The sequence below is a fragment of the Notechis scutatus genome, chromosome 1, assembly GCF_049901735.1.
Source record: "Notechis scutatus isolate UNSWTSFEM ecotype Mainland chromosome 1, rNotScu1.2, whole genome shotgun sequence".
NCBI classification, from domain to species: Eukaryota; Metazoa; Chordata; class Lepidosauria; order Squamata; family Elapidae; genus Notechis; species Notechis scutatus.
This window is the reverse complement of record NC_142009.1, coordinates 40,741,410-40,754,553: the sequence shown is the minus strand read 5'-3', so window position 1 is coordinate 40,754,553 and position 13,144 is coordinate 40,741,410. Positions and strand designations below refer to the sequence as shown.

The window sequence follows — 13,144 nt, the reverse complement described above, 5'->3', positions numbered from 1 at the left end:
CCAATTAATAACCAAATCAGTTTATTTAGAGTTCTAAAATTTTGTGCAGCTATCTAACTTTATAAGTATATCCCATCACTTCTTCATGAGTAAATGATTATTACTGCGTTATATATATCTTTGTATTTTATGTATACATTCTTAACTTTGTTTAATAGCTTTTTACAGAGTATGGAAGGCTAGCAATGGAAGAAATTTATCAAAAGCCATTTCAGGTAATAGTGTGATTATATTTGCTATTGTTGATTCCATGTTTGTTTATCTCAGGGAAGTTTCATATATTACAATAGTAATTATAAAAAAGTAATTGCATCATCTGCCCAGCATGTGACATATATATCTAATTTTTAACCACTACTAATTCTTAAGAGTCCTGACGGAGAGAGAGAAAGAGATCTTTGCCAGTTTGCTGCTTTTTAGAAGTCATCGTTCCATCTCAGCAAATTGGCAAATTGGTTTACAACTTCTATTTTGTCTGAGGAGAAGGATGTGGCTGTCTTTTAATTCTTACGCTTACTGCAGGGTAATAATTTTTATACAAGTTTTTTTCATGATTCAGCTTGCTACAAAGCTCCTGTTGTAACTGTAGTAAAATAATATGTAAGTGTATTAGGAATGTGCATGAAATGCCTGGTTTCAGGTAGCCTATATCTGAACTGAAACATGTTTTAAGTATTACATTTATGAAAGAGGTTATTTTGGTTCAAGGTTGGATAATCAAAAGAAAAAAATGAAGAACATTAATAGTTGAGGAAAGGTAAAAAGATTGGAGAGTGAGGGAGTGTAGTGGGATATATTAGGCTAGGACATCAGCAATAGTGATAGAAGGAAAAAGGTTGGAAACAAGCTAGGGAGCTGGTGGGATACACTTTATTTACCTCATCTAGATTCTGTTGTCTGAAACAGAATAATAACCATAATATTCTAGAATTTGGTTCTGGCAAGTTATGTCTGATCAGAAATAGTTCAGCATAACTGCAAGAATGTGATAGTTTTATTCCAGGGTAACAATATCAGAAGAAGCTGAGGTAGCCGTGAGTTTAAGTATTCCTTGTTGATTCTGCTTTTATATAAGCAATACATAGGGGTAAAAAGATGCTTGTTGAATTATGAATAGTAAAGATTTTAATGTTTTCAGTGGTGTGGTGGTCTGTTTGCCAAAAAATGTTAACTCATATTTTTGTATTTCTACATAGACTCTTATGTTCTTAATTAGAGATTGGAGCTATCCATATGAACACCCATATGGTTTAAAAGGAGGAAAACAGTTTCTAGAAAAGCGATTACAGGTAATTCATTATCAGTAATAGTTGATTTTTGTTTAAAAAAACAAAAATAGAGCTAAGATAATTGGAACATGCAAGTAATTATTTTTGTATTAGATTATTTCAAACTTGCTGCAAAATGTATCTTCTAAAAATGTATGTTGCCTCCAGGTAAAATTGCACCAGCACGAAGAGCTTCAGAATGTAAGGAAGCACATTCACTCATGTTTCAGTAACCTAGGCTGTTTCCTGTTGCCGCACCCTGGTCTTAAAGTTGCAACTAACCCAAATTTTGATGGGAGGCTAAATGGTAGGAAATTTTCTGTTTATATAGGTAGCTAGGATGTATTACAGACTCAAATGCACTTTGAATGGTTGCATTAAAAGTAGTAAAAAGAAATAGTAAAGTATACCCAAGTCTGAAATACACTATAGTTGAATGTTGATGGGATAATTTAAGTGGTTGTTGGAGGAGTACTGCAGCATGTTAATTCCGTTTAAATTCTTCAATTAAGAACTGCAAAGTTTTCAGAAGAAATGCTATACAACATGGAGAAATGAAATACCTCTCTTCAAACCTCTAAAGCAGCCGTATCTTCTGCAAGACTTACAGTAGCCACTTTGGAAGTCCTAGGCTGCCTCTACAAGCTGCTTTGCTTTAATGGGAAGAAAGTGAAACAAAGTGGCTATGCATTTACAAGCAGGCACAAAGATCCAGGAGCAATTAGGTGTGCAAATACTGCAAGTTGGTTCCTCTAACAATGAAAAGATAAATTGTTTGTTTTTGTACACCTTTTCTAAATCAATAAATAAAACACTTGCAACGCACTTCCCAATTTTTGTTCATCACCTCGTGGCATACTTTTTTTACACATGACTTGCACTTTCTTTTTCTGCAGGCATTCTACTTTTTTGTGTTACTTTCTGAATATAAAAGATACTACATATCATAAATACTTACGGGTAAGCCAAGAAGCTTAGGTACCAAAATACATCCAAAAAATTGGTTTTGGCTTATCCATGAATGGGCTTATCTGTGAGTATATATAGTACCACTTTTAATGTGCCCGTATATACTTGTGTATAATCCTATCCATGGATAAGCCAGCCCTATAACTTTAAAGCAAAACACTATGGAAAATGTGTCATCCGTGGGTAAGCCAATTGCGAAAAATTGAAAGATGAACTGAAGGTGGTTCCTTCATGCTCTCTGAGCTTGGTTGTTTTCTTGCAGACGTTTCATTACCCAAACTAGGTAACATTATTAGTGCTAGTAAGCAAGGAGCTTATTCTGCAAGAAAACAACCAAATTCAGAGAGCACCAAGGACCCCTCATTTCACTCTAGAGCTATAGCTATTCTCCTTTATTGAAACATGAACATCATGAGGTTCAGGTTATCTGTGAATAGCACATTTTTCATGGTATTTTGATTAAAAATTCAAGAATTGACTTATCCACAGATGAGCTTATCTTGAGTTTATAGAATATATAGAGTGTCTTCTGACTATTGTTTTTTTTAAATGAAGACTACACTGTATATTAATTCTTTATGAAGAGTAAATGTTTCATAAATTAGCAATCCACATTTGACTAAGATTTTATTTTGGAATGTTTGTAACAAAGTTGGGATCGTTCTGTTAATATTATCTCTCAGTGATTTTGAAAAGAAAAGATTTTGCATTAATTAAACAAAATTTCTTACACCATTTTTATTTATTCCACCAGATATTGATGAAGAGTTTAAGAAAGAATTGCGGAATCTGATTCCTTTGCTGCTTGCTCCTAAAAATCTGGTAGAAAAAGAAATTAGTGGCTCAAAAGTGACTTGTAGAGATCTAGTGCAATATTTTAAGGTACAATCATTGTTCCATGCTTTAAATAAATATATTTTCTTGTAAATTTTAATTATGAGAAGGTTTGATATGCTGTAGTATTCCACTGTTCACATACTATGGTTAGCATATTCAAAGCCAAACCTGTTGAAATCATTTTTTCTCATTAACCTATACTCAGTACCCCATCTAAGTTTATTAAAAAGAAAAACTGAAATATCACATTGGTATAAGTATTCAGACCCTTTGCAACCTTACTTGAAATTTAGCTCGGGTGCCCCTACCATTTCTCTTGATAGTTGCTAACATGTTTCTATACCTTGATTAGAATTGATCTGTGTTAAATTAAATTGATTGGACATGATTTGGAAAGGTGCACACACCTCTATAGAATGCATACTGTAGCAGAGCAAAAGCCATGAGATCAAAGGAACTGCCTGCAGAGCTCAGAGACAGGATTACTGCAAGTCACAGATCCAGGGAGACTACAGTAAAATGTCTGCTGCACTGAAGGTTCCTAAGAGCACAGTGGCCTCTATAATTCTGAAATGAAAGAAGTTTGACACAAAGAGGACTCTTCCAAGAGCTGGTCGCCCTATCAAACTGAGCAATCAGGGGAGAAGGGACTTAGAAACAGAGGTGACCAATAACCCGATGGTCAATCTGACTGAACTCCAGAAATCCTTTGTGGAGATGGGATAGAGTTCCAGAAGGACAACTATCACTGCAGCCCTCCACCGATCTGGGCTTTATGGCAGAGTGGCTAGACAGCAGTCTCGCCTCACTGCAAAACACATGAAAGCCCACTTGGAGTTTGCAAAAAGGCACATGAAGGACTCTCAGACTGTGAGGAACAGGTTTCTCAGGTCTGATGAAACCAAGATTGAACTGTTTGGCCTAAATTCTAAACATTATGTCTGGAGGAAACCAGGCAGTGCTCATCACCTACCCAATATCATTCCAACAGTGAAGCGTGGTGGCAGCATCATGCTATGGGAATGTTTTCAGCAGCAAGGACTGGGAGACTGTCCAGGATTGAGGGAAAACTGAATGGAGCAAGTACATGGATATCCTCAATGAAAAACTGTTCCATAGCACTTAGGACCTCTGACTGGGCCAAAGGTTTATTTTCCAACATGAGAACAATCCTAAGCACACAGCCAAGACAATACAGGAGTGGCTTAGGGACAATCCTGTGAATGTCCCAGTGTGGCCCAGTCAGAGCCCGGACTTGAACCCTATTGAACATCTCTGGAGGAACCTGAAAATGGCTGTCCATTGATGGTTGCCATCCAACCTAACAGCTTGAGAGGATTGCAAGGAAGATTAGCAAAAAAATCCACCAATCAGGTGTGCAAACCCTGCCATGTCATATCCCAAAAGACTCAGGCTATAATTGCTGCTAAAGATGCTCCAACTGTGTGTATGATCTGAATACTTATGCCAATGTAATATTTCAGGTTTTTTTCATAAATTTACAGATATTTATAAAATTCTGTTTTCATTTTTTCATTATGAGGTACTGAGTGTAGATTAACAACAACTATAGAATCAGGCTGCAGCATCACAAAATTGGCAAAAGTGAATGGGGTCTGAATACTTTTTGAATGCACTGTATACTACTCTTCGATAATTATAAATTAATCTACTTGAAATATATAATTATATTGTCTTTGTTTGCAGCCTTTTCCTCAGGGTTAGTCAATACTAAACATAATCAATTTTTATTACAGTCACAGACCAACATTACTACTACGTAATAACAAATATGCAGTCATCCAAAAGAGGCAGATTTGTGGTATTACTGCCTTGAGTTTGTGTATGAGAAACTTTACTATTTAATAGAAACTTTTTCAAACAGCATACTAAATATGGTGACATTATGAGAAGAAACTTTAATAAATCACAGTTTTCTTGTATTCCTGCTATATTGCATATGCTCAGTTTATGTTGATCATCATTAACATATTAAATTCTTGATTTGTTTAAAATAACATTGGTGGAGTACTTAATCCAGTCACTTTCATTTAATTATATTTGAATTTAAATGTAAATGTAAATTTAATAGACTTAGATTTTTGTCTGTAAAAGTATTGTTTCAAATCAAAATTAGATTGTAAAATACTTATTTCATTTTCAGGCTTATATTAAAATCTATCAAGGAGAGGAATTACCTCATCCCAAATCAATGCTTCAGGTAAAGTTTTATATATACCTATCTATGGAAGCATGTAATGCCAAACAATCATGTTTATGGCATATCAAAACAAGCTAGACTTCCCTAGTTGTGGGGGTAGGAGTTGTAGTTTAATATATCTAGAAGCAAAATTTGACAAAAACTTTTTAACTGACAAAAATATTGTCATTCTAATTTACAAAATTACTTATTAAGCGGTTATTTATAACTCTAAGATTGCAAAGTGGCTACCAGAATTCACAGTGTAAAACTATAGGACATAGCATGTTTAAATATTTTTTTATTTCGAAAGGATGTATGAATACTATTACAGAAATTCATCCAAACTGCTTAAAAGGTTTTTTGTTAATGTTATTACCATTATTACTATCTTTTGTATTATTACTACCACTACTTTTATTACTACTGCTACTATTACTATAGGCAACAGCAGAAGCCAACAACCTTGCTGCAGTAGCTGGTGCAAAAGATACTTACAACAAAGAAATGGAACAGGTAGAGTATTTATATGAATTTATTTGAAGTTGTAGACTTAATTGTTGTTGTTAGTTGCAACCCATTGTGACCCCATGGACAGCGTTCCTCCAGGCCTTCCTGTCCTCTACCATCCCCCTGATGTAGATTTAGCCTAATTCAATCTTTCTCAGCTGGGGTTCTACAAAAACCCAGAGTTCTGTGAGAGATTGCTAGAGATTTTTTTTTTAAATTTCTTCATGTATTGTACAGCCTGTGTGGTAAGAATTTTAACATGCTGTGATCCAGTTACTACTTGACTGCTGATTTGTTGTTGTAAATGTTGTAAAGTGGTTTTAGGGTAGAAGTGTATTGTGTTGAGAAGTTTTCACATTTTTTCCTATTTTTATGAAAGGGTTCCCTGAAGCCTGAAAATCACTTCAAGAGTTCCTTCAGATTAAAAATGTTGAGAAAGGCTGGTCTAATCTAGGATATGGTACAGAAACAGGACTGTTCTGGAAAATATTATGAAATTAGAACTTTAAAATTATTAACTATTTTGTAAAGAACACAGAGCAGTATAGGTTGGGTTCACAAATTGATTTAAGCCATAAAATAATCTGTTTGGTTTTGGCTTAAATATTTTTTGTTACCAGTCATATTCTCATTGAGGTCAAATAAGTTTAAATAAGTGTTGAATCCTGATTTGTTTTGTTTTGATAAAGCAAGCATTAAAAAAACTATTTGAATTTGTGATAACTATCCATTCTGGTAGACTCAGGATTACTTACTGAACCCAAAAACAGTAAAAACAGTTGAAGACATATAACATACACACACAGGCCAAACAGTCATCATAATGATAGTGAATAAAACAGGCCCCCAAAATACATTAAGCTCAGGTTTGAGACTTCAGGGCTTTTAGGAAATCCAGGAGAGAAGGGCTGTCTGTATCTCTGGGAAAGGAATGCTGTTCCAGAAGATGAGTCCATGACAGAGAAGGTCGCTTTCTCTGTCCCATAAGATGACAAAATTAAATGGAAGGCATCTGGAATGTACTCATTGTGCCAGAATGTACTGGCCAGGCAGGAATAATTGGAGATAAATGATCCCTCAGATATCTGAATCTTATGACCAGAAAGAGCTTTATAGATAGGGCAGCATTTTGAATGGCACCAGGAGTCCAACTGGCAAGCTCCAGTTGGTCAGTTTGGTCAGCTCCTGGATGTCTTAAGCCAGTAGGGCCCTGGATCTAACAAACGAATGCTCCAACTAACAGGTAGGAGGTTCATATGCATTTCCTCAGGGGTCCAAATTGAACTTGGTCCAGATAACATCACAAGATTGCCTATTTAACTCACTTTCTTGCCTAGATGGAGTCCAACTCTGAATCTGATTGACTTTATCTGGCAGATAACATGACTATTAACATGAACATGACTATGTTCATTGTGGCTGTGCAGATGATCTTGCAGCCCAGCCCCTTCCCCTTCATTCTAAACAGAGCCATTGGGTTGCTATTAGCAGAACCAATAAAGGCAGAGAAACAACATTTTGCCAACCTTATTACCACAGTGTAGGCTCAAATAGGGCTCTTGCTGGTGTTCAGTGAAATTCAGTTTTTAAACCAGAAATTTTATTATGAACCAAAAATGGCTGGGGTTAAAGACAATGAAAAATGCCTCCTTACAGTCCTATTAGAGAAAAGTGCAACCCTATGTTTTATCCATAGTTAATGACTATAACTGCATCGATCCCTCAGATATCTTCCTCAATTCATGCAATTCTGATGGGTCTGGATTGGTTATTTTGGCGATATTACGCAGATCTATGCAATAAAACGTGTCTTTATTTCACACTGCATCCAATTGATTTAGCTTAAAATTTTCTCTGAATTTTCTAGCAATTATTCTGTAAGGACAGTAAAAGGAAGCTTCGCTTTTATTATTTTTATTTATTGTATTTCTATCCCCTTAAGAAGCTCATGGTGGCTCACCTGGCTTTTCATCTGCAGTTTATCTGGATTGTGAAAGTGACTACAGGTATTCCTCGATTTACAACCATTTATTTAGTGACTGATGTTATAACAGCACTGGAAAAAGTGACGTATGGCTATTTTTCACATGATCATTGCAGCATCTCCATGGTCACATGATCAAAATCTGGATGCTTGGCAACTCATTCCTATTTATGACAGTTGCAATGTCCTGGGATCATGCAATCACCTTTTGCGACCTTCTGACAGGCAAAGTCAATGGGGAAGCCTGATTCACTTAACAACTGCAGTGATTTACTTAACAATTATGGCAAAAAGGTTGTAAAATGGGGCAAAACTCACTTAACAAATGTCTCACTTAGCAACAGAAATTGTGGCTTATTTGTGGTTGTATGTCGAGGACTGCCTTGTACATTGAGAGATAGTGATTGGCCTGTGATTCTGTAAATGAATGGGGATTTGACCTTGGATCCACATAGCCTTAGTCCAACATATTAATTTTAGTGGTACTTAATATTTTTAGCAGTTCCGAATTGTTCTAGGTTATGTAAGTTAACTGGTCAATTCATCCCAATAGGTTTGTGGTGGAGATAAGCCTTACATAGCACCTGCAGACTTAGAACAAAAGCACCAAGATCTTAAAGGATTTGCAATCAAACATTTCCGTTCTGTGAAGAAGATGGGAGGTGAGGAGTTCTGTCATCGTTACCAGGACCAGCTTGAAGAAGAGCTTGATGAAATCTATGCAAACTTTGTGAAGCACAATGATGGCAAAAACCTCTTCTATGCTGCTCGTACACCAGCGACTCTATTTGCTGTCATGTTTGCTATGTATATAATCGCAGGACTGACTGGATTCCTTGGCATGAACTCCATAGCAACCCTGTGTAACCTCGTGATGGGCATAACACTTGTCTCCCTTTGTACATGGGCATATGTTAAATACTCTGGGGAATTCAGAGAAATTGGAACACTCATTGATCAGATGGCAGAAGTACTATGGGAACAGGTTGGTATCCATTTATCTACTCACTTGAAAAAAAAAGTTTAATTGTTAGTAAGCAAGAATTGGTATAAAAGCCAATTCAATGTGAATGTACGCCAAAGATAGAATGCAAACCAAGATAAAGGAACCGTATGAAAATAACAGTGGAAATCAATTAGAGTATCATTCTTGGTGTCTAATCATGTACCAAGACTAAGAAAACCTGAAGAAAAGAGAGATTCTTGCATGTCAGTATAAAGAATGGAATTTCTGGGGATGGGCATTTGAAAGTCCATAATTGTGAATCCATGTCTAATTATAGATCATGATGTACAATGCCCTACCTATCTAGTTGGTAAGACTAGATATTGCAAGTCTTAAGATTAAAGAAAGTCATCAAAATGCACCACTACCTAGGTCTGAGGAGCCAGTGAGGACAGATCTGCTATCACAAAACATCATAAGGAAGGGGAAAAAAGATGTGGGCTTTTAACTTTGGAGCTGAGAGAAAAAGAAGTATGGTTAGATTCCTAGATTCTACTTTTGTCTTTATAAAAGTTTCTTTTGCATCTGCAGTAAAGATGGAGCCCTTTCTTGAATTATACATCGTTCTGCTAATTAATTCATTTGTTTTTCTAGAGAGATTTATTGCTATATCCAGCATGAAGTTCTGAAATGAAATGGAAGGAAAAATAATGTAGATATAGAAGGGTCAGGCATCAGGATAGAAAACGGAAGATTCAATTCCAGTCCAATTCTAACTTTAGAAATTTTGAAATTATTAACCTTTCTGCTTCTGCTTTATGTATTCATTATAACCCACCCAAACAGTGCCTATGTATTTGTGCCATGTCTGAAGAATGTTCAGAAAAACACTTGAAGTTTATGAAGTCATGATGAATTGAGCAGAATTCTGATCTTATCTTTTATAGTGAAACCAGAGAATCGATTGTGGTCCAGATCAGCCCTGAATTATTCCATTACTTTGTATTATTTTTAGAACTTTGTTAACCTGTTTAAGAACCTGCTGCAGAATTGCTGTCTTAACTCTAAATTAATTCTAAATCATCTTGTGTATTTTTTCTTTCTTTTTTGCTTCAGAGGAGTCCCAAGAAGGTGAGAAAAATCAATGGAGGCTACTCACATGTATCTTTTCTGGTTTCTGCCAATTGCCTTTCTAATAACCTGCTTCATGTTTTAGGTGTGTTCCAAAGTCTTTGAAGTTGTTAGACGTCGAATGATCCGCCATGCTCTTGCCTCAGCACAACGGCAGCGACTCTCATCCAACAATAACAGGAAGAAAAATTAGCCAGTATTTTTACCTTTTTCTTTATCTAAAAAGCATTCACAATTCGTAAGCAGGACTGTGCTGGGGCAATTTACATAAATGCTATAAGCATACCAGGCTGATGCTGCATTATAGGGTATGAAACTGCACCTGCTATTCTAGGAGCTATACAGTTACATGGATTAAGTCAACAAACCACCGGAGGAAACCACTTATTGCTCTGTAAATTATTAACTGTAAGCTGGTAGCAAAACTCATTTTTTTCTCTTGCTTTGGTACTGTTGCACTTTGGATACATTTCATACTCCATGATCTTAATTTGTGGTTGTTTTCCATTTGAGATACTTTTAGTTAATTTATTTTTACACATTTCTTGTACTGCAGGTTATAAAACCTCTTGGGGAGAATTTGATTGAGGATACCATGAGACAATCGGTTACAAACTCTATCAAAGCAGGCCTGACTGAACAGATGTCTCAGCATGCCAGATTAAAGACAAACTGACAGCTCACCTCATCTCATCTGCCTGTCCATCCTAGATTTGCTTGTTGTACAACGAGAACTCAATAAACCAAAGTTTACATTTGACTATAAAGCAGTAGTTTAGTCTGCTTGAATTCCTAATTTACTGCCATCATATTGTGGGAAGATAATGGTAGGGGTACAGGAGAAGAAACTGAACTGAGTTTATCTTTGATTTGCTCCTACAATGTCATGGAAAGGGAAGATCTTAACCATGGTACCTCGTGTCCTTGTACCAGGGTCTGATTTAAGGAATTGTATCCACTGTAAAGGGTTTTTCAGGGAAGTATCAAAAGTATACAGAAATCTTTTAATAGAATGTATAATCACACAAAGTCCCATTTGACGTTTTAATTTTCAGCATTTATAACATGAGTCCAGTTGACATATCAGCAGTAGCAGTCAACTGAGAACTCATGTTTGAGCCACTTCATTTTTCTGCTCTTGCATTACTGCCTTCTCTACCAGTATTACCCAAATGCATGTATATTGTTCTCCACAGCTGCTTCATTTAGAAATAACTATAACATTGTCCTGCTTTTTTTCAGTTTAGAGACCATGTCTTACAGGATATGCATATTATGAAAAGAGCTGTTTTTCTCTGCAGTTTTAGCCTACATGTATATACAACTTGCCATTATTACTGAGGGGGGAAATCCATTAAAAAAAAATCCGTTTCCTACAGCTACAAAGCAATGAGTTCAGATTGTCTGTACAGTGTGTCTAGTTATTTTTTTAATCATAGGGCATGTATAAAATATAAATATATAAATACAATTTTGTATCAAAAGTTTTGTAGTTTATGGCAAAACCTGGTTCTGTGATAAGCTAAGTACAGTCCCTGTAAAGGAATGTTTGTGGCTCATGTAAATGTGTGAATGCATAAAAACAATTTAGTTTTTTTGATATATTTGTGATATTTACCTGCCTTGAACACTGCAATCTCATCCCATGGGAAATCAGTGGGAATGTTTGTTGTGATTGTCTTCAGTTATATTTTAAAGTTATTTCTTGTAATTTATTTTCTGGTACATTAAAATCAAATGTGTATATATGAAATTAAACTCATGATTTTATTTAAACATGTTAATGTAATTCACTGCATTACCTACTGTTTAGAATGTTTTGCAAACCTCTAATTTTCTTATATGTTCTTGTCATTAAGATGACATCCTGACAGCTACCAGCAAGAAGTGAGGTTAGGTTACACCTTCATTTCTTCTACACTGCTCAAAAAACTAAAGGAAACACAAAAATAAGACATCCTAGATCTGAAATGAATGAAATATTCTTATACTTTGTTCATTACATATTCAAATACTTACATATTCAAATATTCAAATACTTTGTTCATTACATAGTTGAATGTGCTGACAACAAAATCACACAAAAATTATCAATGGAAATCAAATTTAGCAACCCACGGATTTGGAGTTACACTCAAAATTAAAGTGGATAAAAACACTACAGGCTGATCCAACTTTGATGTAATGTCCTTAAAACAAGTCAAAATGAGGCTCAGTAGTGTGTGTGGCTTCCACAAGCCTGTATGACCTCCCTACAATGCCTGGGCATGCTCCTGATGAGGTGGCGGATGGTCTGATGGATCTTCTCCCACACCTGGACTAAAGCATCCCCCAACTCCTGGACAGTCTGTGGTGCAACGTGGCATTGGTGGATGGAGCGAGACATCATGTCCCAGATGTGCTCAGTTGGATTCAGGTCTGGGGAACAGGTGGGCCGGTCCATAGCATCAATGCCTTCGTCTTGCAGGAACTGCTGACACATTCCAGCCACATGAGGTGTAGCATTGTCATGCATTAGGAGGAACCCAGGGCCAACCACACCAGCATACGGTCTCACAAGGAGTCTAAAGATCTCATCTTGGTACCTAATGGTAGTCAGGCTACCTCTGGCGAGCACATGGAGGGCTGTGCGGCCCCCTAAAGAAATGCTACCCCACACCATTACTAACCCACTGCCAAACCGGTCATGCTGGAGGATGTTGCAGGCAGCAGAATGTTCTCCATGGCGACTCCAGACCCTGTCACATCTGTCACGTGTTCAGTGTGAACCTGCTTTCATCTGTGAAGAGCACAGGGCGCCAGTGGCGAATTTGCCAATCTTGGTGTTCTCTGGCAAATGCCAAATGTCCTACACGGTGTTGGGCTGTAAGCACAACCCCCACCTGTGGACGTCGGGCCCTCGTACCACCCTCATGGAGTCTGTTTCTGACCATTTGAGCAGCCACATGCACGTTTGTGGCCTACTGGAGGTCATTTTGCAGTGTTCCTCCTGTCCCTCCTTGCACAAAGGCGGAGGTAGCGGTCCTGATGCTGGGTTGTTGCCCTCCTACAGCCTCCTCCACATCTCCTGATGTACTGGCCTGTCTCCTGGCAGCGCCTCCATGCTTTGGACACTACGCTGACAGACACAGCAAACCTTCTTGCCACAGCTCGCATTGATGTGCCATCCTGGATGAGCTGCACTACCTGAGCCACTTGTGTGGGTTGTAGACTCCATCTCATGCTACCACTAGAGTGAAAGCACCACCAGCATTCAAAAGTGACCAAACCATCAGCCAGAAAACATAGGAACTGAGAAG

General features: G+C 37.0%; 1 protein-coding gene across 5 annotated transcripts in view; it reads left to right on the top strand.

Annotated features, from left to right (window-relative positions):
• ATL2 (atlastin GTPase 2) overlaps positions 1 to 11,598 on the top strand; it is a 46,617-nt gene extending 35,019 nt beyond the window's left edge. For 2 of the 5 annotated variants that reach the window (XM_026684494.2, XM_087961623.1), the window contains exons 6-14: positions 159 to 215; positions 1,197 to 1,289; positions 1,437 to 1,575; positions 2,992 to 3,119; positions 5,239 to 5,295; positions 5,719 to 5,790; positions 8,322 to 8,753; positions 9,831 to 9,845; positions 9,931 to 10,217. In XM_026684494.2, coding sequence (XP_026540279.1) covers positions 159 to 215; positions 1,197 to 1,289; positions 1,437 to 1,575; positions 2,992 to 3,119; positions 5,239 to 5,295; positions 5,719 to 5,790; positions 8,322 to 8,753; positions 9,831 to 9,845; positions 9,931 to 10,038 — 1,101 coding nt within the window. In that variant the 3' untranslated portion in view covers positions 10,039 to 10,217. Of the gene's footprint in view, positions 1 to 158; positions 216 to 1,196; positions 1,290 to 1,436; positions 1,576 to 2,991; positions 3,120 to 5,238; positions 5,296 to 5,718; positions 5,791 to 8,321; positions 8,754 to 9,830; positions 9,846 to 9,930; positions 10,218 to 10,401 lie in introns of those variants that run through there. The other 3 variants (XM_026684509.2, XM_087961627.1, XM_026684503.2) reach the window with 2 other exon arrangements.
• Positions 11,599 to 13,144: the final 1,546 nt, after the last annotated feature.